Source organism: Falco punctatus (assembly GCF_963210335.1).
Source record: "Falco punctatus genome assembly, chromosome: 9".
In the NCBI taxonomy this organism is placed as follows: domain Eukaryota; kingdom Metazoa; phylum Chordata; class Aves; order Falconiformes; family Falconidae; genus Falco; species Falco punctatus.
Window position 1 is genome coordinate 5,721,993 of NC_137589.1, and position 27,038 is coordinate 5,749,030.

A 27,038-nucleotide genomic window follows, 5' to 3' on the forward strand; every position below is an offset into this window, starting at 1 on the left:
AAGCAGTTATGCAAAATATGGGCATAACTCTACAGAGCACTAATTGGCTTATTCTTTTGCATGGTTCTGCATTTGCTTTTAATTCCTTTGTTCCTCCATTAGAAATGTACTGGGTGGACCACCAAAGCAGCAGGTGTCTGGCTATTCTCCACTCTGAGGCATCATTGATGTATGCATATATTTCCTGCTCCTTCTTACAAAGATTTTTTTTTTCATTTTCCTAAACGAAATTGCTGTTAGATTTTAGGGGAAAAGTTTAGAGTTTCAAGCATTTTAGTCTCCACCAGCATGACTTCCACAACAAAGTTGTTGTAGCAATCCTGTGTCAATCTTTCACTTAATGAAACCCTCAGAGTTATTAAAGACTTCCTGGTGCCAATGAGGGTTTGATCTTGCAAGGGTTTTTTCCCTGACATCTCACCAGATTGGGCCCCAGGTTTTGTTCAGAGTTCTATTACTAATTGTTCTTTCATATACCTCTGAAAATACCTTCTTAGACTGGCACAATGTATACTGTGGTTTGATGGGCTGTAACTTAATCCACTCTGCTGAAAGAGGATCTGGTGTCAAATTTTTACCTCCCACAGGATTATCTGTAAATATGGAAATATCTGTAAATATGGAAAATATGGGAAAAAAGGGTAGATATAGGTTAGGTATTAAGAAGAAATTCTTTGTTGTGAGGGTGGTGAGGCGCTGGCACAGGTTGCCCAGAGCAGCTGTGGGTGCCCCATCCCTGGCAGTGCTCAAGGCCAGGCTGGATGGGGCTGGGAGCAGCCTGGGATGCTGGGAGGGGTCCCTGCCCCTGGCAGGGGGGTGGAACGAGATGGTCTTTAAGGTCCCTCCCAACTCAAACCATTCTATGAAATAAAAGCTTCTGCAAGAACCAAGTATGTTGTACATTGCTAGGACAATATTTTGTTTCTTATTAAATCTATTTAAAAGAAATTCCCCTCATCTGCGTTTGCTTGCAGAGCTGGCAGCTGAATGGCAAATATCTCAGATGTCTTGTTTCTGATGTTTTCAATTAGTCTAGGCCCCATTTCAGATTACCAGGATTATCTTTATGTCAGGAACAGCCTTCAGTGGGCAACAGGTCCTGTGTTGTCATGTTCTTAGACAATGAATGTCTTGCTTTATCTCTTAATCCTGAATAGCAGCATTTATTTTGCTGTGTTCAAGGAAAATGCAAAATGTTCATGCTTTAAAATCATAAGCAACACTCCTGGGCATGACTAAACTATCTCATTTAAAAACAGGCCTTTTCCCATTAAGTCCTAGGACTGCCTGCTAGCAGCTCTGGGGTTTTCACATCAGGAGACCAATCTTCCAGAACTGGACAAATGATTAAATTTGATACTAAATCGAATGGTGGTAGATCCACAGTTTATTGGTTCTAGATGAGAGCACCTGCATGCTGAGCAGCTCCCAAGCTGAGATGCACAGTGAACACCACTGGTAATTCATGTCTCAGCACCGTAAAAAACCCTCCATTATTGCTCTGTATTTGATGACAATGGAGACTGCCCATTGCTTGCTGAAATACAGTATCCATATGAACTGCTGCTTATCATGCTATGTACAAAGCATGCAGTGTTAAGAATTAGAATTCAGTTGGAGATTCTCTGCTAAATGTTGGAAACTTTATGTGCGTTTCTGCACTCTGAGAGAAGGCAAAAGAGGGAATGTTGAAATCCGCAAACAGTGAATCTATTCTAATAAATATGAAATATTTATTGTAAGATTCCTTTATGTAAGTCTTCTCATTTCAATGAGAATAAGGTTTTGCATATATGCATGTATGAGTACAGAGTGAACATTAGATGAAAAAGTAGTCTTGGTGCATAAGAGCAATTTGAAACTCACAATCAACTGAACATAGAATGTTTTCTTAAGTTACTGTTTTCACTGTTCACAATAACAATCGACATATATGCACAATAATTGTCAGGAAAGTAGAAGTCTGATCATCTGGACAAGCAGAAATCTCAAAGTCAAGATGCAGGGGAATGTCTGGTGATAACTGCAAAATGTTTAGTTCGTATTAAGCATAGTCAGGTGATACTAAAAAATTGCAGCTCACATATACACACATTTGCTGAGCTTGTATTTGCATCCTGACATCTGGACTCACTGGGATGAGAAAGTCCACATACATCAAGAACATATATGGTAGTTTCTTAATAATATGCCCCTATATTTCCACTTTTTCTGAAGTTGTGTGTTGTGAATCAGCTTATAGAAGGCAATGGCATTATTTTGGAAGGTGAGGTCTGGGAGGTGAGAGGTCATACTGCATGTGTCATAAATTATATTTCAGATAAATGCTGTAATTCTTAAACAGAGTTAGTGGCACAGGAGGCAGAATCTGCTAGTTGCATGATGTCGCTTCTGGCTTCCAGCTGTTAAGCTATGTTTGAAAATTGGTTTACTGTACAGTCTGCTCATATTTTCCTAAGAAAATAATTGTCAGTGGGATGCCATATGACTGTGAATAGGAGAGGAAGGCTGCTGAGAACTCTCTTGAGTAATGCACAATGTGTCCTTGCTATAGCTGAGACTGGTAAGAGTTCCTCACAACCTGTCCTATAGCCTGAAATATGGTCTTTTAGCCCTCATTCTTCTGCTTTTCTCTGCCTTTCACTGTCTATATCAGGAACCTGCTGTCTACAATACTGATACACCACAGGTCAAAAATCATTCACTTGCTAAGATCGTTTATGGACAACTGTTACAGCAAAAGCTGAAAATACAGGCTCTAGTTACTGCACGAGTTAGGTACTTCTTTCTACTGGAATCAGCAGGAGTCAAGAACCTTGACATCTTTGTAGATCTAAGGCAGGCCTGCAGAATGTATGTGCCTATCTACAGGCAGGAGAATCAGTGCTGGCATAATGGCTCTGTGTCACCCTCCAGTCATGAGACAGCAGCACACTGGGAGTTTTGCTGGCTGACACTTCCATATCTCACATTCTGTCCTCCTGCAAAAAGATGCAGTTATACCTTTCTTTACACTCTGTGATTCCAGATTCAGTTTCTCCAGATGACCCAAGATGACATACTTGGTTATGCTGTGGGAAACTGCCAGTCTGTCCTCTGCAACAAGAAGATGGAATACCAATTAAGAGCCCTGATAGCATCCACCTTTTGTCTCACACATAGCTGCATGGTGTGTGCTGTGACAGGCTGGCCCACATGAAGAGCAGCAGCAGGCTTTTCCTCTCATTCCTACCACTTCCAAGTGACATGTGTAACTTCAGTGAAAGAGTTCTTTATGATGAACTGAAAACTGAGTTCAGATTAAACTCCACTAATCTATGAGGAGTGGTCTTATTTCAGACATAAATACAAGGTACCGTAGGAATGTGACAGTAATTGTTGAAATCCTTTTATAGTGCACAGCATTCTTGTTAAAAGTGAATTTATACTCTGCATGGTATTTGTTGTGCTTTTCAGTATTTAATTTTTGGCTAATGTGGTTTACCTCTTTAAGCACACTGTTTGCTACTATATTGTATAGTTGAGACAAAGAGCAGTCTGTGGGATATTTTGCTCTTGTACCTAATGACCTAATGGGTAAAGGGCCCTACTTGTCTAAGCACCAAGAAAGGTCAAACACAGACTTCAAGAAAGCAAGCATCATCTTCAGAAACGTAAGATTAGTGTTTGTACGAGACTGGACAAAAGAGGATTTCTTCAGCAAAGTATTGAACCTTTCACCTCATCTTGAACCTTTTACCACTTTGCCTCCCACCCAGCTCTGCATTTTGCATTTTGCACTGTACTACAAAGTCTTTGGAACAGGCAATGTTTATTACTATGTGTTTCTGTACTGCATTGTACAATGGGCCCCAGTCTTGTTTGGATCCTCTTTTGAGACTTTCTGTGTCAGCGTCCAAAAGCATATTACTCATAACGAATTTGCAATGCAAACTTGACAGCACTCTACTAGTCACACAAAGTATAATAATAGAAAACTGTTCAAGAGTCCAAACTATAATTTAATAATTTTTTACTGAAAAAATAAATATTTTAAACATTTTGGAAGATAGCTTATGCATGCTTGCAGTCTGTAGTCCAGAAGAAGTACTGGTGTGGGGAAGACAAGGTAGATCTGTGACTGTATACTGAATCAGTCTGATCTATGAAGATGTTTTAAAATGCCTGCTAAAAATACTCTCTAATAAAACACCACAATAATTAAAGCAACACAATAGTATTAATCACACAATAAAGTATTAAATCCTATGTATTTGTATTTTTCAGGATTAATTTGAACTTGAAAATTAAGCAAAGCAAGCTGCAAGTAAATTCCTAAATTCCTTGCAATTAAAATGTACAATTTTTAAAAACTCACTAGGAAATTTCCTAGAAATAAACTTTTAATGTACTATATTGTTACTCTGATCATGTATTATAATAAACCCCTTATACTCATAATTTTGAATTATATTAAGGGGCATCTGTTGCCTTTGAAAGAATGTATTTGAATAAAATCACCTTTTAGGATAGCTTTGTTGGAGTCAATGGATTCACACAAGGAATTCATTTTGACAGACAGTATCTTTGCATGGATCAGAACTTTTGCAAACATGTAAAAAGTTTCATATTAATTGTACCAATCTATGGTAAGTTGCGCATTTAGGTTTTGCCTCAAGTTTCACAAATACGTTAAATTCTTAGGAGAACCCAACACACCTTTGGATTAATGCTCAACTAAATGATATAAGAAAATCTGAAGTTGACTGACATACACTATGCAGATTATGTTTTTAGGACTTCAGGGGTATGGAGTAGGATCACCAGGCTGTCAGAAATAAGCACTCAGCACACCTAAACTACTGATTTTTATACAAGACTTCTACTAGTTATGATGAACTATGTAAAAAATAAGTGCAATGAGGGCTGTTACATGGCCCCTGCACCAAATTAGAAGCTAGATCCACTCAGCTTTAATGATACTGGCACTGGGAAAGGAATAGAAAGAGAGATGAAACTATGTATTAAAGCATTTTTTTAAAGTCTGTAATAAAATGCTCATAAGTAAATGACAATTTGAATATTGCCAATTTTCCAGACTTACAATGTTTGGTTGTGGGTAACTTTAAAATGCTGAAGGTACATTCCTTCCTGGTAAATTAAAAAATACATATTGTTACATTTAACTTTGCTTTAACTTTGTTGCCTTTTTTATAAACAATGCCACTGGTGATGATTAACTAAGGTAGCAGTCTATTCCACTTCAAAGTATACATTTGTTACTTTTATTTGCAAGAACACAGATCCCTGTTTAGTAATTAGTCTATACATTTATATGTAAATACACGTACCAGAGATGCTCAGTCAAGTCTACCCTCCCTTCGTCTCTAATTTTCAACCTCTTCTGCTCCTTAAAGGAACTTAAAAGTAGACAAGAGACTTGCTACCATCAGGTGCATCTTTATATTTCCATTCCTTAATAAAGATGAAAGTGGTAGGACTTTCCTGCTCAGCTTTTTAAAAGCAGAAAACCTGCTTCATCCAAGAGGTGAAAAGCCAAGTCTCGAACATGCGTGAACAGACCTTTATTCGAAACGATTTACGCAGGCGCAATTTGTTTTCGGACGAGCCAAGGACCAGATAGTGGGCTGAGAGCAGGGCCTCAACGCGGCCCGCCCACTGCTGCGTTCCCGCCCTTTTACCTCAGAGGGCGGTGGCCGGCCCGCCCACTGCTGCGTTCCCGCCCTTTTACCTCAGAGAGCGGTAGCCGGCCCGCCCTAAGGAAGTGGCCCTGGCCGCCTGGGCAGGGAACTGCCGCCCTGTCAGGCACCGCGGGCTCTGCTGGTCTCACGTCCCGGCAGCGACCTCCACGGGGCGGCCGCGGCAGCAGCAGCGCCTGCTGCGGAGGGGAGGGGGGCGGGCCGTGCCGTGCCGGGCCGTGGCGGCCCTGGGCCCGCCCCGCGGGTTTGGCCCTCTCGAGCCGCCGTCGCAACCGGTAGCCGGCGTCTTGGCGCCCTCGGTGGCTCCTGCGGGGCTGGGCTGCCGGGGCGGCGGCCTCCCGGGGCGCCGGCCTGCCGCGCCTCTTCCGCGGTGGCTCGTGAGGGCCCAGGGCGCCGACCAGCGATGTCGGAGGCGGGTGGAAGCGGTGATCTCTCCTCGCGGAGCTCGGGCGCGGGCTGCGACCGCCTCTCGTTGCCGTCCACTTCGCGCAACGGTGCCGTGCCCCAGCGCAAGCAGCAGCGGCTGTCGGGCCGGCACCGGCCGCAGGCCTCCGGGGAGGAGGGCAGGGAACCCGAGGTGGCGGAAGACGAGCCCGGGCAGCCGGGCAGCGCCGAGGGCGCCGGCGATGAACGCAGGAGGAGGATGATCCGGAACCAGTACCGGGAGCTCATCTACAGCGTGCAGCGTAAGCTCGGGGTGCAGCTCCCTTCAGGGGCGATGCAGCATGCTGTGGGGGCCCTCTTTGTCTGGGGGCCAAGAGTGGGTGCTGTGGCGGTCGTTTAGGTGCTAGGCTGGTAACCTGGCCGTGTTGGGTGAGGAACTCCTAAAGCTTTCGTGGGAGCTCCAAGTTCCTTGGACTGTGTTGAATTTTTGGGCCAGTAGTTATGTCGCAATTTGTTTCCAGGGAAGTATTTGCATGCCCAGGGGCAGCAAGGCTATGAGGGATTTACCCATATGTAGCATATATAATCGCATTGATGCAGCGGAGAAGTGTCAGCCTTGGAGATACACTGAAAGCCTTTAAATTTTGCTGCATGGTGTTTGAGCTTTCATTTCAAACTGCAGGTACCAGTATCTGCCCGGACTAGAAAGTTATTCTTAGGCTTTACAGCAAGTGCTAATGGATTTTTAGCACTTCTCTATATGGGTGTGTCAGTACTTTTCCTTTGTATGTTTGGAGTGTGCTGCCTTTCTTATGAAAGCATAACAATGGTTAGTTGAGTAAGCACTGCCAAGTTCAGCAGCATGTTGTTTTCTGCATGTTTGCTAAATTTGTAGGGTTTTCTTTACGAGAGAATACAATGCAGTTTATGGGTGATGCAGACTGTGTTTATGCAGAACTACAGTGGTGTGTTAGTGCATAGAGTATGGTATATGACCTTACAAGTGGTGCTGAACTGAACATCTGAAAGCCTTGTTATGTACGCTGTTGCATGTAACTGACATGGTGATCTTTGGAAATCAAACATGCATGCTTGGTGGGGGCTCATTTGTTTCTTTCATGGAAGTCTTTAATAACTTGTAAGATGAATAACATGCAGAAAACCATGGTATCTGGTAACTGCTCTGACACAGATAGAGATGCTTTACTGGAACCAAGAGGAATCTGGGATATGCTAGCATAAGTTTGAGCGTATAAATCTTATTCCATTGAAGTAAATGGAAAATTATGAGTTTAAACTGAGTTCATGCATAAGCATTAAAAAAATAGAGCCTACATAATCTTGCAATTAATGTACTATAACTATATTGGGTATTTTTGTGTGTGCGATGGGCTATGAACCAGCCAGTTTTGATTAAGGTGTAAGTATGTATTTCTCGATGCTTCTGTATTTAAGTAATTCAGCATTGCATTTGTGTCCCTTCCCAGAAAATCGTGAGGATATGCTGAGTTCAAAAAGCAACAGACTGACAGAAGCTTTGGAAGAAGCCAATAAACTGTTTAGTGCAGGTAAAACAAATTCTGTGGTCCGCATTAGAGGTCTTTGCTTGAAAGCTGGTCAAGAGTGAGGCGATAATGCCTTATAAACAAAAAAAGGACACGAGAATAAAGTTGTTCCAAGTACTTTGTCAGAATTATTAAAGTATAACTTGAAATAGATATGTTTAGTTGAAGAGGAATTGTTTGAATAAAGTTGATATGAGACATGAAGTATCATTAGTGTTTGTTTGCACTTAGAAATACTCCTTGCTTTATCTTGACTCTAGAACAATATATGTAAGTACTACATATAAAAGATATCAGTGTAGAGAGGTTAATTTCTCTTGGAGAGGTGGAAAAGATATCAATGAAATACACATTTTATTGGTTAAGATAACATGTTACTTTTCCATGCTTGCCTTTGCAAGTGTCATCCTCTTCTTTTTGCTCCATTTTTTTTTTTAATGAAAATATTGTAAGGATTATGTATGAGTGTGTTAGGGGTCATTGCAATAATATGAGCTACGAAGCTTTATACCAAGGATAGTCTGTATGCTAAATTTTTAATACATAATAAATAGAGTAAATTTTAAATACATAAAATCTTTTCTGTAACAGTTTCCTGTGCACGAGAGGCTGCGCTGGATGCCCAATTTCTTGTCTTAGCATCAAATCTAGGAAAGGAGAAGGCCAGTGAGTTGCACTTTGGGATGACAGCATTTGATTCACTAGCATTTGCGGAAGACTTGGTAAGTTCCAGGCTCTGAATTTATCAACAATTTTGCTGGAGGTTTGCCCTATTTGTTACAGAATCAGAGAAAAAAAATATTATCAGTCAATACATAACAGTTCTGAAGGAATTTTAAAATTTTCCTATTGATTTCTGTGATTAACTTTCTGGTTAATGTTGTTAATAGTTTTAAACTATGTATTAAGCATTTTCAGTATGCGTAGGGGAAAATCTAACTTAAAATGCAGACATCTTGCCCATTGTGTTGTGTTGCTGATGCTTTTATCACTGTTCAGTTGGTTCATGCTCTTAAGGTAGTCTTGTGCACTTTTTTTATACTCACTGTTTTGTAGTTTCCCAAAAGCTAAGTAGTTTCTTTATCCTGTCTGCAGTTTTATATGTTTTTGGATTCTTAAGGCATGGTGTCACTGACATGCAATGGGAGTTTGGATCACTTGTGTGTCTTCAGACTTGACAAGTTTTGTGTCTCTATTGTGACTGGGTGGAAGAGTCGGTTCAGAACAGCTTTGAAGCAGACTCCCTGCCGAAAATTTTCTCTGATGTTACAGCAGATTAGTAAGGAGTCTTTGGTCAAGTCTAGAGCTCTGCAATATAAAACCAACATCCAGTTCAATTGTCTTATTGAAGTTTTTCTAGGGGAAGTCAGGATTGGTGGATGTGGAGTTGGGCCAAATAAGTTGTGTTACAGTATTTGAGGAGCTGGGTTTCCTGGAAAAGTCTGTGTGTGTGGTGTTCAGAAGCTGTGAGACGTCTTAGTTTTATAGTGCAATTTAAGTAATGCTTTGCTACTTCATACATCCTTGAAATTCTCTTGGAATGCAGGCAGCTTTATTTACCTATAGCTCTTTATTTCATTGTTTGCTGAACACAGCAAGTCTGTATGTGAGTGTTCTGTTTGTGCAGTATCTTCAGGAAAGTCAAGGTTCTTATGCAGTGATATTAAATATTAATCTAGCAGGATAAACACCATAATACTGTATTTCATCATTAATGTAGCTACTAATATTTCTTTTAAGTGAATTTTCATTGCAGCTTTTTCCTTTTGTAGCTAACCTTCATGGGTATAAACCGCATAGAAAAAGAAGAGAATGATGGTGATTCCGATTGTGAGGACATTTCAGGTGGCTATTTATCTTGTAATGCCTGGCATAAACTGGGAGCAGAAGCAGAACAGTACTTTAGAAGAGCACCTTCTTTTCACTATATGTAAGTTTATTTAAGAAATTGTATTTACTGCAGCAAAAGCTAGTGGTCTTAATGGATTCTTATTTTTAATGCCCTGGGCTTTAGTAGAGTTTAATCTTAGGTCGCAGATTGTCATGTCAACAAGAACTTTTGTGTGGTGTTTATTATTATGGTACAGTGAACTACTTGTCTCCAAAATATTTTATAATATTTCTCTCTTTGATTTTGAATTGGCTTGGCTACAATCTGCAGCCAGAATTATGGATAGAGTTTTTTTTCTCTTTTCCAGACAGTTATGGAAGGTCAGTCCATCAGGGTCTATGTCTTTTACATGATGACTCTATTATCATGAAAAGACCCAACAATTCTTGTATGTCTGTGTTAGTGGGTTGCCTTTTACAGTGTTGTTTTCTGACTCTGCCTTCAGAAGAAATTGCCTGATTTCTGGCAAGTGGCCTTATGCAGAATCAGCATCATCTCTCCTTATGCCTAGGCAACCCACATAGTAGGAGCCTTTTTATTTGCTATCAAATGACCCTTGGTCACCTGGCTTATAGACAACACTCCAATTTAAATCTCTCAAAGTCAGCCTACAATAGCAGGATCTACTTCAATTTAATTATCAACAGTAGAGCTGATAGAATATTATTCAATTGTCTATGCTTTTAAACTGGTTCCACCCCTAAATGCGTATCACTGTAATTGTAAGAAAGCTGCTGACTATAGTAATTTCATCATTTTTGATGATGATATCATGTTGGATAGCAGATATTTAATGCTGGATAGCTAACAGATATTTCAAACTTCTGTTTGCACTTTTCAAGCTGTAAGCTTTAAACGATAAGTATATTTTCTGATTACTTTTATGATCTTAAGATAAAACTGGATGCAAGAAAGACTTTTCGCATTAGTTGCATTTTGACATCTTAAGTAATGATGAGCTTCTTTTGATGGAGGTTATGTGAATATTTGCAAAGCATTAATTTTAAATAATAAAGTGTAGTTCTCAGTTTAGGAAAAGACCTACTTATTTTTTACTCCACCTATGATTATCTGAGGCCTGAGTTTTGTTTTTTCCCCAAGATAAGGCCATGACTTCTGAAATTGAGCAGTTGCAACTCATCCAAGGTAGGGAAAAATGTGCTGCAGAATTTTTGGGTACCTGCTGAACTAACTTGGATTGAATCTCAATTCACCCTCTCTCCTTTAGGCACCTAACTTGGTGGAGATCCAAGGCAAGGCAAGTTAGGAGCCTGGGTTCCTTGTATAGTCAATGGAGAGAGGTGAGCACTTCAAGAAAGTGCCTAAATCTAGCACGTATATTACATTCACATTGTTTAATTAGAAATGTTGGATCTCTTTTTAGTGTACTGAATGTTCTATTGATAGGCTGTGTTTTAAAAATTTGTGGATTTTTTTTTAAAAGAGCTTACTGCAAACCTGAGCTTATAGAAACTAAACAATAGATGAAAAAGAGGTAAATATTGTATGGAGAGAGTTTTCAGACAGAAAAATTCGTAATAAATTCAAAGAGAGATATTGGAGGATATGAACCATATTCTCTGTTTCATTTCTTCACTAAAGAGAAGTAGATTTAAAGTTTTCAGTTTGAAAGAAAATCACTTGGATTAATTGCATCAAATTTTGTACATCTGTTGATAATTCTGGTATGAGGCTGCCAACTTATATTGGGAGCAACTTTTGGGGATGGTTGTTTACAGAAGTCTCTAAATGTGATGAGGCTTTATTTTTAGCTATCAGTCATTTCTTTATACTTTATCAGGCGATCAACTGCTCAGTATATAGATTTCTTAGCATATAATGTAAAATGTATTTCCACATATGTGTTCTCTTTATTTTGATTAGGTTGGGATCTTTCAAGTCTGATCCTCCTGTACCAAGGCAACGGATTGAGAGGCAGAAAAAGACTACTGGAGGAGAAGAAAAACGGGCAATGCCTGCTCAGGTTTGTAGAAGTGGTATCTTGATTAATTATTTGTTACGGTGTAATTACTGCAATTGACTTCTGACTTTTTCTGTTTGTGTTGTTTTGGGTTTTGTAGTTACGAACTGTGTAGTACTAAAGGATTCAGACTTCATTATCAGGCTTCTTGATTTATATGGAGTGCAGTTTCTCACCGAGTGGAAGGAGATAGGATTTACAGACTGATGGGTTTTTTCCAAGTTCAAATTAGCTCATTTGTTCTGATGTCATTGTTTTGAAAGGAAACTAAAACCCCCACTTCTCTACATTAGCATGTTTTCAACCTTTATTTGAAGAGTGTTTAACAGTGTGTGGCATTTGCACAGAAATGTGGTTAACAGCATCAAACTAATGAGCTCTTCCCTGTTTCTGTTTCCTTATGTTCTCTGTCTTACTCTGGCAGAAAGGCAAAAGCCTGAGAACACTTACAGGGAGCTTACATTTGAAACTTTGAAAGAATAAGCCACACTGTTACGGGGAACCTCTGGCAGATAATGCCAGTACATAAGGCAAAATGTTGAGTATGCCTTTTTAAATACATCCTACTTCATAATAATCCAAATAGTGATAGAAATTATTCTGATAAAATTTGTACTGGGGGGAAGAGGAGCTGGAGGGTTTGCCAGAGTTGTTTACAGAAGTGACTGCTCTTTGTGGTTTGCTTAGGTCAACACCAGCACACGTGTTAATCTGTGTTAGATACATCATTACGTGTGAAAGTTCCTGTAGCTTGCTTTATTGCAAGGTGGTCAAAGGGGAAGTGTTAGCTAACAGGAATAGCAAACGGATTCCTGAAGACTGTACTTGAAAACTGAACTGATTATGGTACTTGAAGGATGATTGGAATACCCTGCTTTGCAGGCAACGAACAAATCTGTAAAATTACAATAGTTGTGTCCTTTGACCATGTCAAAGTTCATGCCATGATGTTTCTTACGTGTCAACTTAGGTGTCTTTTCTGGAAAAAAGTTAAAGATCTTAATAACCCGCCCTTCTATGCTTATAAGTTAACTTCTTCAGTAAACTCATAGACTGTACCACTAGGGGTAACCCAGTTCCACAGAACTATTGGAAGGTAAGCATAGACCTGTAAATAGGTCCAAAACACACAAACTGTGGCCTTTCAGTTTCATATTGTAAGATGGGAATTCATTCCTAAAGCACTTTGGAAGTTGTCTAATGCTTAAATAAGTGTGTCTGTAACTGTGCATGTGTGGCATAGAGGACAAAATTATCTTTTGTGTTATGTCTTAAAACAGTGGTTAGTTGAGGTGAAACTGTTTCTTTTTTCCAGTTAAAAAAAATGGAGGAGTCTCATCAGGAAGCTACAGAAAAAGAAGTAGAGAGGATCTTGGGAATATTGCAAACTCATTTTAAAAATGATCGTAAGTATGATTCAACTAAGCTTTTAAAGCATTAATTTGAGAAGATGAATACTGTTAATATTCTACAGTTAAGAGTGGTTAAACTACAAAATTAGGTGGAGTTTGCAAGTAAAAATCCTTATGTTAAGGGATATACGCTGACTGTATTTTTTAATGAACACTGGTCAGTTGCTGTTTGATTGCAAAATAAATTTAAATCCTACTTTCCCTCTTATTACAGCATGCCGTTTTTTAAAGGCAATAAATAGTCATAACGTATGTATATGTGTGTGGCAAAAGGTAGAAGGAAATATGCTCTAGACATTTTGTTTGTGTAGGCAACTAGGAATTCAACAATGTAACTTAGTTGACATAAACATTGTTAGCTTTTAAAAGGAGTTAAGTGTTTGTTTAGGTAACTGGCTCTGTGAATACCACCTGTGTGTTTTTGTTTTTTTTTTTAACAAACCAAATTCTGCTTCTCTAGCTGATACGCCTATTTCCTTCTTTGATCTTGTGATTGATCCAAAATCATTTCCACGCACTGTGGAAAACATCTTTCATGTGTCCTTCATTATAAGGGTAAGGCATGACATGTTCTTGAAATCTTATTTTAGATACTGGAATTATCTAGAAATATGGATTCGTTGGTTTTATGGCTTTAATATTGACAGATTAGGATTCAAATGTTAGGAATTCTAATTTGTTTTCAACACACAGTGTATGTAATTTGGTAATTGAATAGAAAAGAGTTGACAGACTAATCTTATTTAAAAAGATTTTTCTACTACAATCAATTTACCAACAAAACAATAGTGAAACGTTTGTTGTTAATACACTTTTTAAAAAGGGATTCTAGCTTACATTTTAGAGTGTAGAAGAGTGCTCACAGAGTACTGAAGAGTTACTGAGGTTGTAGGAAAGTGTGTCAGTGCAGTGTTTTATGTTCTTGTTGAGTCTGTAGATTTGCATATCCAGCTATACATAGTTGGTCTGATAAGTAAAATGAATTTGGGAAAACAGAAAAACTTACAGATATATTTTGACTAAACTTAGGTTTGTAGTGAAGAGTGATGTGATTATGAAGGGTTAACTCAAGTCTACTTAATGAATAATAATGATTTTTTTAATAAAACATTTTTTTTTATAATCCAGCAGTTGCCAACTGTCCTGTATCAGCTGCATGCTTTATGAATAAGTGCAATATATAAATAACTTTTCTGATTTGGTATGCCAATTAAGATTCTTTATCAATATATGTACCTGTTTACGATTACATAATATATTATGTCAAAAATAGGAAATCTCAGTGCACTGTCCTAGTTAGATAGCTCTAATTTCTGAAACTTTAAATCCTATTGTCTTTTAGGATGGTTTCGCAAGATTAAAGTTGGATGATGATAAATTACCAATAATAGGTAAGATCTAATTTTAAAAGACTATGATTGGTTTTTGTTACAACATTGGAAAGTAGCTACATCTTAAGTGTTCACAAAGTTTAAGGTATGTTTTTAGCTGCAAGAGTAGAGATTTGGGGATATGCAGTGAATGTATTTGAAGGTGTGAAGAGGTGTATGAGAGGAACTGAAAGGATGGACTTTCTTTAAATATCAAAATATAGGAAAAGGCCATTATGCTGATCTATAAAAATTAATTCTATTGATAGAAATAAAAGGTTATTACCCTTCCTTTTATGGGATATTTTTGCTAATAAGAATATGAACATTGTTATGCTTTGCTGAGAAAGATATTTTTGTGTGTAAGAAGTCTCCTTTGTCTGAGTTGGGGAGTGCTGCAACTTCAAAACGGTTGAAAAGGAGATGTGTATGTGTGTGTAATATATATATGAGGTCTTCCCGCAGAATGTCAATGGAATTAAGACTTTGGTGAGATTCCATGAAAGATTAAATACTTGGGTCTTCCTGGGACTCTGAGAAATGTTAGTTCCTAAATTTTTAGGAGGAAGACTAAAGAAGTTTCTTTAATACATGGTACAGGCTATTGATAGAAACTAACTTAGTGGAGCATATACAATTTATTTGCCTTTTGTGAAACATTTGTGTTCCTGGAGGAAAGTGACTTTACAACTGTAAAGGTTATGAAAATACTGTATTTTGAACAGAGCCGTCAAAAGACAGTGAGCGAAGGGAGGGTGATGGTGGGGCTGGAAAACGGAACCAGGTTGTCATATCTCTGAACCATCAAGAATGGAAGGTATAATACTTCAAATTTTTTTTCCCTTAAGTGTAAGAACACATCAGAGAGCTGTGTTGTTATGTACTCTGATGAGGATAGGTGTTCCTGTATATATCATCACTACATTTAATTTTATGGGTTCCAGAACAATCACAAATCTGTGCTTTTAACTGCAAGAAAACTGAGAATTGGGATAGCAATTTTATCTTTGATCCTTGAAGCCTGTTCAGTTTCAGTGCTTTTAAGTTGGGCAGTGATTTGCCTTTACTGTTTTATATGAGCGCTGCATAAATATGGATTCTGTTTCTGCCCTTATATATGATACTTGCTTCTAGAGGGGAAGTTCTCCATACAGTTTCCTCGCTGTTTGTGATAAAATCTTACACAAAAAGTAGTTTTTAGCACAAGAAACTCTCCTCCTTTGTCCCTTGCTTAGAATGTGCAGAAGAAACTTGGTAATTTGAAATAGTACTTTAGTATGACAGACTTTATTACTACTACCTGGTGATAACTGCAGTTAAATTGAAATAGTTCAGCTCCTGTAACTTGCGTACTCACTCCTGTCATTTCTCACCAGGAAATTGTAGAAACATATGAAATAACAGAACCCATGATTAGCTCTCCTCTTAAAAATGAAGATGATATGGACACAGCTTAATTCAAGTAAGTTCTTCTAATAAATCAAACAAAGTAAGTATACAGTGTCTGACTTCTTTATGCATGTGAAAGAAATGCAGGGAAACTACCTGTGACTTAAAAAATGTAGAAAAACTATAAGCAGGTAATTGTGTAATGTCTGAAGCGTTTCTGAATTCTTGATCTCTTCATGGAATGAAATGTATGCAGCGATTAACTGAAAAAAACCACTTTATTTTTACATTTTATGGTCAGTTAAGTGATATACTTCAGTTAATTTTTGGAACTTTATACTCGAACATGGAATGCAAAGCTATGTGGAGTCATAGCTTAGTTTTTGTACTATTTAACCTACTGACAGCCAGTGTTGTTAATAGAGTAATCTGAAGAAGGGTGTAGGGAAGCAGGAAGGGGAGACAGCCTGGTTCCCTCTAAAAGCCTTTCAACAACAGGATTCAGTTCTTGTATTGTAACACTTCTTTGGTAAGTTCCACATCTTAATTTCTTAATTGCCTTTTCTTGTTTTCTTTCCTCTAGGTGCCTTAAAGAAAATACGTTAGTGTTTCATTCAGAGAAGTTTTTATATGTATATGTTGTAAAATTAAATTTATTTTTATTGGAACATTTTGAGCTGTGTTGTTTATACCCATCACAGGGTTATTACCATATACTTTCTATTTATTATGGCTTAGTTTACTACTTTATGTGAAATTTACTGACACTTCAAAGCTTTCACGAAAAGGAAATGCTATCCCCCTTCTTTCATCCCCTGTCTCTCCCCAACAGCAGCCTGCAGGTGGAATTTCAATGGTTGTCACGGCAGAGATGTTTAGTCTTGTTACCTAGATGATCTTGGGTGCTGCGGGACAAATGGATGCTGTTTTTCTGTTCTTTTCTGGAAATGAGGCTTGAGTTTGGCGATTTGGTCGCAGTTAGTGATGGTAACTCCTCCTTTTGCTCCTCGGAGGACCGCTGTCTCTGGAGGTTTTTTTAGGATTTCTTCCTTCCTTTTAATACTGGACAGGATTTCTGATTCAAGCAGCTGAGGTAGCAGGTACCCGCCGTTAGGGCATGTTTCCGGGGGGTGACAAAACGTGCCCGGGCTCAGGGTTTGTGGCAACACTGTGATCATCTTCGGTCACCCGCAACAGAACTGCGGGCTGTGCGTTCATGCAAATCCGGCAGGCGGGCGGCGGCCTCGGCCGGGAACAGGCGGCACCGCGGGAGGCGGCGGCCTCCCCCCTGCTCGGTCCCGGCGGGGCGCTGCAGCGCAGGGAGGCGGCGGCGAGCGGGGCCGCCGGGCGCCATGCCTGCCGCCGTGGTGGAGTACAAGGGCTGGAAGGAGGGCTACCGCTGCGGCTACTGCGCCTCGGAGCGCGGCAAGGTCTCCGCCGGTAAGCGGGAGGCGGCGAGGCGGGCCGCGCCCCTGCGGCGGTAGCCGCGCCCGGGAGCGGGGGAGCGCGGCCGCCCTCACTAAAGATGGGGGAGCTCGCCGGGGCACGCGGGGAAGCCGTCGCAGCTGCCCGCCGCAAACATGGCGGGGCCGCCGTTTCCTGTGGGCGCTGCCCGTGCCCTGCCCGTAGCAAAGATGGCGGCGGCGGCTGTTTCCGGGCCGGCCGGGGCGCCGTGCGGGGCGGCGGGCAGGGTGCTGTCCTGAGCCGGGCGGGCGGTGTGGCAGGGCGCGGGGGTCACGGGGGGAGATGGCGGCGGCCGGCGGCTCTCCCAGCATCGTCGAATACTTCGGCGGAGAGGATGGCTACCGCTGCGGCTACTGCAAGAACGAGACCGGCAACCTCTCCCACGGTGCGGCCCGAGGGCAGGGCGGGCTCTGAGGGCAGCCGGCGGCGGGCCGGGCCGCGCCGCACCGGTGCCCCCGGGGCAGGGGATGGCTGGGGGCGGCCTGCGGGCGGCGGTGGGGCCGTAGCGTCCGCCGGCTGCGGGCAGCCGCCCTTCCCTCTGGAAGGTGCCCGGCGCTGGGGGCTTGCGGGGCGCCGAGCCCCGCGGGGCGAGGCGGCGGCGGTGCCGGGAGCCCTCCCGTCCCGGTCTGCTTTTGTAGGTGTGTTTCTCCGCTCTGAGGGCAAACGGTCAAAAACGAGGGAGAGCTGTGCGGAGGGTGCAGCGCTGTGCTTGTTGCGGGTGCGGGCTGTGGCTGGGCTCTCCCCCTCGGCGTTTCCTCAGCCCAGCGCGGCGCCTCAGGTGCAGCTGCCCGGCCTGACCCGCCGCCTCAGCGCCGCCCGGGTTAATCCCTGGGTCGGAGCGTGTCGGCCTGGCGCGGCCCCGCGGCTCTAAAGCTGTGGCCAGACACGGCTGGCCTAAGCCCCTTTGCTGGGGAGCCGGCTGTGTTCTCTTGCCCGCTGAGGAGGTGGCGGCCCCGGGTTTGCCCCGGCAGTTGCTTTCTGAGGAGTCCCTGGGAATGGTCTGTGCCACCTTCGGTGCCTCTCGAAAGGCTTCTCACCCAGTGTTTCCGAATGATTTTAACAAAATTAAGGAGCAACTAGTATGTTATTTGGTTGGTGTCTCTCCGGGAAAGAGAGCAGGTGGAGAGATAAACTTTTAATTTGTACAGTCAGAGCAATATAGTTGGTTGCATCCCAAGATTTACGTTGGTTATGGTGGCTTCTTTTTATATTCAGTGTGGGTGTTGAACTTGATAATTTATGAGATTTACAAATATACCAAGGAAAAATCCTCGAAGGACACCTATTTGCCATTACCTGCTCAGATTTCCAGTGAAATTTCTGTGGAACTTCTTGTATTTTCAAGCACGACTGTGGTCAGTCAAGTGTGTTACTGTATTATTTATTTCAGGTATGTGGGCACATTCAATGACAGTTCAAGATTACCAGGATCTCATAGACAGAGGATGGCGAAGGTAAATTTAAAAAGAAAATACAAAGCTGTCTTGTTTAGATACAATTTAGAGTCCAGTTTTAAAATTAAGTCAGTGGAAACAGTTAACTAGTTTCTATTACTAATTGAAATGGAACTATTTGTCCAATGCTCTGCAACTTTTTGTAACGTGATGCTGTTGAACAGGAAGATACGTTATTTTAGGAGGAGAGTATTTTACTATAGCAGTAAAAAGCTGAAGAACTTGCTTCAGACTTGTTACTCGTCATGTAATATTTTGATATTTTAACAAAAAAGTTGGTCTTCCATTTATTTTGTAGTATAAGCAACAAAAAATCAATACATATTTATTCTTGTTTTTAGAAGTGGAAAATACGTCTACAAACCTATCATGAATCAAACGTGTTGTCCTCAATACACAATAAGGTAAGAAGCTCAAAATACGTGACTGTAAGTGATTTGACCACTTCAAATATGTTGAACCAGTTGTGTTTCCTGCTTTAAATACATAATACTTGGAAAGTTTATCAACTTGAAATGGTACTTTGAGTACTCAGTATATGCTGTTGTGTTTGTGCATAGGCACATCAGTGGCTCTGTGATGTTTTCCTGTAAGCTGAGTGTGTACCCTTGCCTTTTGCTTCTGGGTTGCAATCCAAAGCAAGAGTTCTGTGATTGCTGTCTTGTTCACTGGTTGCAGGTGAACCTGTGTGTTTGTGTCCCACAAACACCGCTTTAATAGCCCAAATAAGAGAGGCTGTCAGTTGAATAGGCATGAATCATTCTAAATATGCTTTTCTGGTATTATTAGTTAGTGTCAATGCTGTATCTATAAAATAGGTAACTGAAGAATTCTAGTGTATTTGCCTCCTAGGAAAGCTTTTTTATGCAGTGCTTGAGCATATTTTAGTGATTATCGTGATATACACACCAAATAAAGAATGATATTGTGTGGTACAAAATGATTTTATTAACTCAAAAATGTTGATTAAATATTTGACCACTTAATATAGGGAAATGCAAAAATAATTAGAAAATAAACATACAGTGTAACTTTTTCAAGCGGTTCCTTAACATTTGCTTCTGAAAAAATCTTTCACAAAGTAAGTGGTCATAATTTTTTTTCTTTTTAAGGTGCCAGGCTTTGCATTTTCAGACTTCCAAATCTCACAAGAAAGTTCTGAAGAAAATGCTGAAATTTATTTCTAAGGGAGATGTTTCGAAAGCAGCGAGTGAAGGTAAGAATTTTTTAGTGTTTGAAAACCAATGTTGATATTTGAAAGGATGATGTACCTACTTGGTTGATAGAATGGCTAGTACACTTTGATATGTTTATATGGACGCTTTTATAAAGGTCCACGTAGGTTGTGTCTTTACACTGTATTTTGCATCAAGAGCACTGTGTAGCCCAGAGACCAAACCGTGCAGCTGACTTGCTCTTCTGAAGAATATATTTCCTTACGTTTTTCATAGACCAGCTTATTTTCTTTTTCATTTCTAGGTACATGCTTACTTTCTAGCTGGGTGCTGTAGAGGTTTAGATCCTGTTTTCACCTCTGTCATAAAAGCAATAATCTGGAGAGGACTAAGCAGGACAGTGGGTGGCAGAGAAAAGGAAGAGCAAGCAGGAAAAAGAGTTTTTCTTCCAAGTGATTGAACAGTTACACCCCGTTTATCCAACACCAAAAGTAGCTGTTCTCAGTTGTGGTGAAACTTGTTGCGTTGGTTCTGAATCATAATTTGCTTCTTGGGGGTGTGTGTGTGCGCGCGCTAGGTTTTTTGTATCTCTGTTGTTGTTTGTTTGTAGTTATGGCATGAGATTAATTACTCTGTTTTAGTGGAGAAGTTAAAACTGTTCTCATGAATGAGTTGGTGCTAGTAATTCAGGATTGTAAAGGAAGCTTTCTGTTTCCAGACTTTCACAGTCACTTTATCTGTTGGAAAACAGTTGTAAAATTGAAAATGAGTTCATTTACTGTAAAATGTTAATTGTGCAAGGTGTGAGCTGTGGTGTTATATATACAGAAATTCACTCATGTAGTTTTTAATTATTTACAGAAGAGCCTATGGATTCCCATATAGAGGATGTGGTCCCATGCGATTTTGCGTACAAAGGTGAATCTCGTGTCAGTCAGTCTGAACTGACTCCCTTGAGTGTGGATCACACAGAGAGGGCAGAGAATGAAGATGAGGACACAGGAGAAACAAAAGAAGAGGTGAACGTGCAGAAGGTGGAATCAGGTTTTCCTCAGATAAGTGCAGATAAAGATACACCACTCCTTGGAGAACCATCACGTTCAGCTAAAATTGTTCCTGCACCACCGAAGCCAGGTAGTCAAATTTCTCGTGGTAATTGGAATATACTATTGTGATTGCACATGTTGGTGAAATCCTTCTTTTTGTCTTGTCTAGTAAATCAATAATTGTTTCTTTTTGTTCCTTGTACTCTTCCCAGTTTGTGGAATTATAGTTTATAAATTGAGAGATACTGCATGTTACTTCTTTTCTTAGTTTTTTCTGAAAGTTGCATTGATCTTCATTCTTGCTTTTCTTTTTTTATCAGCTGTAAGTGTGTATTCTCAGTAAGTAGTTTTCTGTAAGCTATTTAGATAGCAGTCACATTGATCAAGGTGGTTGAATCTCATCAGACACGGGCACTAGTTTCCAGTTTGGGATACATTTGTGGGCAGAATAAGAGGTATATCCAGCTTTCCCTTTCTTCTGTAGGATGTGGTGACTCAGGCTTCAAGTACAAGTACCTTGAGGTATGGCTTGTAGAATCACGGAATTTCTCAAGCTGAATGGGACTTGTAAGGATCATCAAGGATCAACTCCCTGGTTGTGCAAGACAGAGCTCGATACAGCTCTGGCTGGTGCTGCAGCAGTGCTAGCACTGTTAGGTTAAGGCTTAACCTTGTCTCTGTGCAGCAGTGGGAAATGAGTTTAAGACCCAAGAAAAACACCTGAGCTATTATTGTTCTTCACATTTTTTCATTTCTGCAGGCCATCTTGTTGGAATACAAATTGTAGTGTTTACACCCTGTGCATACACCCCTGTGAATAACTAGTTTAAGACTATGTTTTTTGTGCTTTCATAGACTATTTGCCACAGATCTAACTGGCATTGGAAATACATTCAGTATGTTGTCATGTTGGTATTTCATAGGCTTAAAGGAAACTGTACAGCTTTCTGGTGATTTACCAAAAAAAAAGTACAGATTCTTCTGGTCCTCTGTGAAGAATGACATTTTCTAGGTGAGCTTTTTCATCTGTTCAGGAGATTTCCTTGTTTTAGATTTTGGCTAACTTGAGGTTAGAGGGTATGAAATTATGTGGTAATTTCTCCTTTTTTTAATTTTATTTTTTATTCTGTGGACTTAATGTTACATTTCTGCAAGGAAGTGCAGTAAATATGTAGAAGTAAGGCAATCTTTCTTTACTACTTATGCATTTATACAATGCTACAGGTCTTGCGTTAAAGACTGAAGGTAAATGCTTAGCATTTCTACAGTTTTTGTGTAAAAGTACGTGAAATATTGGTGGCATTTTTAACATATTTTTTAGTATAATACTGATTTTAATAGTATGATCACTTCTTTCAGTATGGAAGTTATCCCTCAGTCAAGCTTTGGAAATCTTTACAATTACAATACTGAAATGCTGCCTTTGGGCTGAATTTGATCATGAAATCTTTACCCTAGAAAAAGGTAATCTCATTGTCAGTCATCTGACTGTAATTTTTTGTGTGTGATAGGTGTTGTGGTACCCCTTTGTGTGGCAAGAGAACCTGGAATCTACATCTGCTTGCGATGGTGTTAAGGTTTTTGTGTAGCTTGTTGTGACAGGGCAGACTGTGTCGCAGCTGGTGGGTGATCCCCTGTGTGGTGTGGTCATACCTGTTGCATGTGCAGGGGAGTCCTTGAGGAGGGTCCCCGAGGAAAAAAGTAGCACTGGAAACCACTGCTGCCAGGATATGCTCAGAGTGCTGCGAGTTGCCTCTCCTATGGCTTCTCTTTTTAGCTGGCTACGTTCCTGTGGGACGTGGGTGATTTCTGGAAGGAGGATGGTAAGGTGTGGATGGATTATTGCAGAACAATTAATTTCACCAACAGCCAGCACTGGAAAAGAAGGTAGGGTTGCTGACAGGCTCTTTATGGCCCAGAGGTTGCAGGTGAGGCAGCCTTGTCTTACAGATCAGTTTAGCATAGCCTCTACAATGGCCTGCTGAGAAAAATAAAGGGCAGTTTCTGAGCTGCAATTAGCCAATGCATAGCGTATGATGTTAGTTAAAATCCTAATGGAGGCTGGATGTTATAGAGCTTCTGCGTGTGTTGGGACATCCATCATACTAATTCCTAAATTCACTCGCCTATTACAAGTTGTGCCGGTATTTATGAGAACGTCATTTACAAAGATATTTGTCCCCTTCTATAGTGTTTTGTTTTTTTTTTCTTAATGAGCACTCATTCAAATTTGATCAGATTTTCACCAGCTTAACAAGCAATTTTGCATCTGATCAAAAAGGAGGGTTTTCAGAAATGCTTGATGAGAAAACTGGTAGTGCTGCACGAAAGCAGTACTGTTACATGTTCCTGGAAAACTACTCCAGAATTTTTTAGACTGTATTTTATATTTTGATTTTATAAAATGCAGTCAAAGCTTTTATAGCCCTTGTATAGTTTATGTGACTTCTATTTGTTGTGCAAATTTTCAAAACCCTCTTGTTTTGCAAATAATTAATGAAAACCTTTGGGTTATGTAAACTCAATTTGGAAAGCAAATTAAGTGGACATTGACAGCAGATGGCAGTCTTGGGTAAAGCTTATGAGTGTAAACCTGCCATTGTTTTGAAAAAGGTGAGGTATGGTCTTCAGTTATGTTAGAAATAACATTGGGTAAACCTTTAAATACTGAAAATAGAGATAAAGAAAGCTTGAAATGTTGTGCTGTGTTTTGGAAAAAGGTTTTACAGAGGAGAAATACTCATTAGTGTGTGTCTTTCTGGAGGTTTTAAATTAAATTTAAAAGTGAGTAATAAACGGATCAGAGAGCTTACTGATCTTTAATTTTAATTTTTTTTTAGGGTAAGTGGTGTCACAGGTCAAATTTAGTTTAAAATTTTCCAGCTAGAAAGATGTTTAGTTTTCATCTTGGAAAACGTAGACTTATTCCGTAATAAGATTGTTTAATTGCATTTTTATTCCTTTATAAACAAAAAAGGTCATTGTCCTATAGAAATAATGGGCTGCTTCTGCACAGTTTCAGATAGAAAAGAAGGTTTGCTTATGTCTGTAGGAACATTCATTTTAAAGAAGTTCTTCTTGGTAACACAGCTTATAGAAGATAGGAGACATGAAACAGATCTCAGTATGGATGAAGTACTCATTCTTCAAATGTATCATGAGTATTTTAAATAAGCTCTTCCTCTGATTTGTTTGCCTGTAGACAGGTCACATAGTGTCTGTAATTTCCTCATAATATTTGTTCCTTTCTGGTGAATAATTTCAGATGTATGGATGAAACAAATACTCAAAAAACCTTAGCTGAGAGGTAAGAACACTTGATCATAAAATTTGCTAGTGCAACCGTAGGATGTATTAACAGTGCCGAAGTGGCATCGGCTCCTTGTCAAGTCCCTGAGATGCTCTCAAATTTCAGCTGTCCTGGAGTCTATGTGGAGAAACCAGCCTGGGACTTCTCTGGGTGAGCCACGAAGAGCTTGCTACTAACTTGCCCCAGAAGTGCCCTCATAAACTCTGTAAATTCTATGTGGTATGCACATTAAAAGGAATGGTTTACAGTCTTATTGATACTTAAAAGTTTATCCCAGCATAAAGTATTTTGCAAATTTGTGATGTATCTGTTGGTAAAGAAAGATGCAGGCAGCGGCTCTGAGGGCTGTGATTCTTGACAGTTGAAGTGACTCTAAACACACCAGTGAGCTTTCTAAATACCAGTGCTTTCACCGTTTCTAGTTTGCAGAAGGATACCACTGTTCCCATTGTCCATGAGAAGGTCTGATGCGGGTAGAGAACAAGGAAAATGTCAGTTCTGGCTAATAAGTTACTGCAGAGGAGGAGGAAAGAAAGATGTAACTGTGTCATGGGAATTCTGGAAAAAACAATTTCCATGTAATTTCCAGGCCTTTAAGGGAGTAAAGGAATTTATTTATTATAATTATTTAAGGGAATAACTACAGCTTAGCCTGTTTGGATTCCACTTTAAGTGTTATAAATATTAACAGATTTGTAAACGTATCTTCTTTCCAACGCTTCAAATGAAAGTACTGTTCAGGGTACTTTCCCATTTGAAAAGGTAAGTCTTTCAAAAGTTGCCGCTGCATCTTTTGCAAATATGTGGAGTTCAGGAGAAAGCTGATGGCATAAAAGACTTATTCAGCAATTTGTCGTAAATATTTATTACAGTTTTGCTTCTGTGCAAGATATGACTGCATTTCCCTGTATGGGATTAATTTTTTCCTCTCTTCCTCTCTTTTTGAAATTTTTGATATTATGGCTCTTTTTTGGCCTCCAACTCATCTACCACTGCCCTAAAAAGTAATAAAAAGATACACAATTCGAGTCACATTGTATTACGTTAGCTGGCTGCTTATGCAATTTTGAGTACAGCTTTCACTCTGTATGGAACTCGGAACAGCAGCTGCTAAGCTGAGACAGGTATTCCTTGAAAATTTATTATTTCTTCCAGCGGTGGAACAGGTTCATAGAGCTCTTGCTCAGCCGGAGCAAGGTAGGTGTTCAGTGACTTGTGTGTGCTACATGGAATAGCCAACAATGATGTACAAATTTTTGGCAGAACTGAAAGTGTTAAGAAAATGTTTATTGCTTTTTGTAATTTTTACATATTTGAATTTATGGATTTACAATCTGTATCGATTAAAATCATACTGTCTAGGGAAATAGCTACTTGTAAGTAGATTATGTTTGGTAACCATCCTTTCAGTGCCTTTAGAGGGTAGCATGGGGACTAGCTATCTTATTGGTTTGAAAAAATTCTGTATTAATTCGTCTAGTACTGGCATTCCCATATCTTGACACTTTATCTCGTGTCAGTGTCCAATGCATAAAATTATCTAGCCCCTTACTTGAAGAGTTTGGACCACTTCAAGATTCATTTGTGCATGTCTTTGGATTTGTGTTGCTTTAAAACTAAGTTCTTACACTATGCTATAGTTCTGTGTACTATTCTAATATTTATATGTACTATTTTCCATGCTGAGATACTTGTTTTCTAGGTTTGACTTCTCTTTTAAGTAAATAACACTTCAGAAATAGAGCGTTATGAATTGTTGATCTGTTAAACATAGCAGCAAATTGATAAAAGTGAATTGATTCATAAAACCAGTCTGAATGTGATATTAAGCAAAGATGTAAGCTTATGTGGCCTTTTAAGTTTCTGTTCCATGACGTTAGTAGCATTGGCACTGATGAATGGCACTGGCATTGGCAGTAGCTCTGTATAGTGCGTAAGGGTTCCAGGTGACAAAAAATAAATGCTTTTTTTGGTGTATCTTCTGCAGGAGTCTGTTGTTTAGCCACCTGAGTTTTTAATGTGGTAGAATAATTCTCTGTGAATTTGGCTGCAAGGTTTTGTGGTTGTGTTTTTTCTCCTTTCGGTGTTTGAAGCTGATCCTGTAGCTGTTTGAATGTAGTACACCATCATACCATACATTAAACAGGAGCTTTTCTTTGTTTCCGAGAGGGCGATGTGGCAGAATGATTTAAGGACAGACTTTAGCAGGAAGTCTTTTCATTTTAGTTTTTAAATACATCCTTGGCTCTGGGGTGGAATCATGGTCAAGGTGTTCCCATATTATAGTGCTGCCTTAAACAGTTGTAGAGGAAGAATCATTGCAACTTAGCTTGGCATTGGGCATTGTCGGTAGTTGTAAATGTGGAAGACCATGTTATGTTCAGACCACAGTCTGCAATTAATGGTGACTTTAGCCATTTCTCTTTGGTGATTATGTAAGAATTCCATGTGTAGTGCAAAATGTGGAGTTTAATTCTTTGCCTGTACCCTTGTAGGGAAAGGGGCTGATCTGAGCAAGCCACCGTGTCGGAAAGCAAAGGACATAAGGAAAGAAAGAAAACTGCAGAAACTCCTTCAGAACCAGATGTGCACAATTGAAGGCTCTCAGCTTCAAGCAGATCAAGTTTTCCTCTTGCAAAACTCTAAATCTAAAACAAACCAGCCTAAAACCATTGAAGACTTCATTTTTGTCTCTTTACCTGATGATGCACGACACAAGTTAGAGGTAATGTCTTGTTCACTGTTGTTGGAAGCAAATTAAGGAAAAGTCTGGTTAAGGAGTTTTCGAAATGCTTGGGTGTTTAGTCTCTGTGACTTTATGGAATATATATGGTGCAGCTGAGCTCTGTGTAACCACAAGAGGGTACTCTGGCACTTGCAGTCAGTCGTAGCAGAGCT

At 39.9% G+C, this 27,038-nt stretch overlaps 2 protein-coding genes across 8 annotated transcripts in view; both read left to right on the forward strand.

Moving 5' to 3' along the window:
• The first annotated feature begins 5,799 nt into the window (after nt 1-5,799).
• Nucleotides 5,800-16,359, forward strand: NSMCE4A (NSE4 homolog A, SMC5-SMC6 complex component). 2 transcript variants are annotated; one of them, XM_080401511.1, is made up of 11 exons: nt 5,800-6,385; nt 7,571-7,651; nt 8,240-8,370; nt 9,421-9,578; nt 11,424-11,523; nt 12,836-12,926; nt 13,393-13,487; nt 14,275-14,323; nt 15,028-15,119; nt 15,679-15,764; nt 16,099-16,359. In XM_080401511.1, exons 1-10 carry the CDS (start codon nt 6,103-6,105, stop codon nt 15,757-15,759), a joined length of 1,161 nt encoding a protein of 386 aa, XP_080257637.1. In that variant the 5' UTR covers nt 5,800-6,102; the 3' UTR covers nt 15,760-15,764; nt 16,099-16,359. The 2 variants fall into 2 exon arrangements, with proteins under 2 accessions (XP_080257637.1, XP_080257636.1); XM_080401510.1 differs by having other exon boundaries at nt 5,801-6,385; nt 16,275-16,359.
• Nucleotides 16,360-16,502: 143 nt separating this feature from the next.
• Nucleotides 16,503-27,038, forward strand: part of ATE1 (arginyltransferase 1) — an 85,746-nt gene continuing 75,210 nt past the window's right edge. For 4 of the 6 annotated variants that reach the window (XM_080401497.1, XM_080401499.1, XM_080401501.1 and 1 more), the window contains exons 1-6: nt 17,196-17,540; nt 18,546-18,609; nt 18,951-19,013; nt 19,722-19,825; nt 20,646-20,918; nt 26,636-26,865. In XM_080401497.1, coding sequence (XP_080257623.1) covers nt 17,438-17,540; nt 18,546-18,609; nt 18,951-19,013; nt 19,722-19,825; nt 20,646-20,918; nt 26,636-26,865 — 837 coding nt within the window. In that variant the 5' untranslated portion in view covers nt 17,196-17,437. Of the gene's footprint in view, nt 17,132-17,195; nt 17,541-18,545; nt 18,610-18,950; nt 19,014-19,721; nt 19,826-20,645; nt 20,919-26,635; nt 26,866-27,038 lie in introns of those variants that run through there. The other 2 variants (XM_080401498.1, XM_080401496.1) reach the window with 2 other exon arrangements.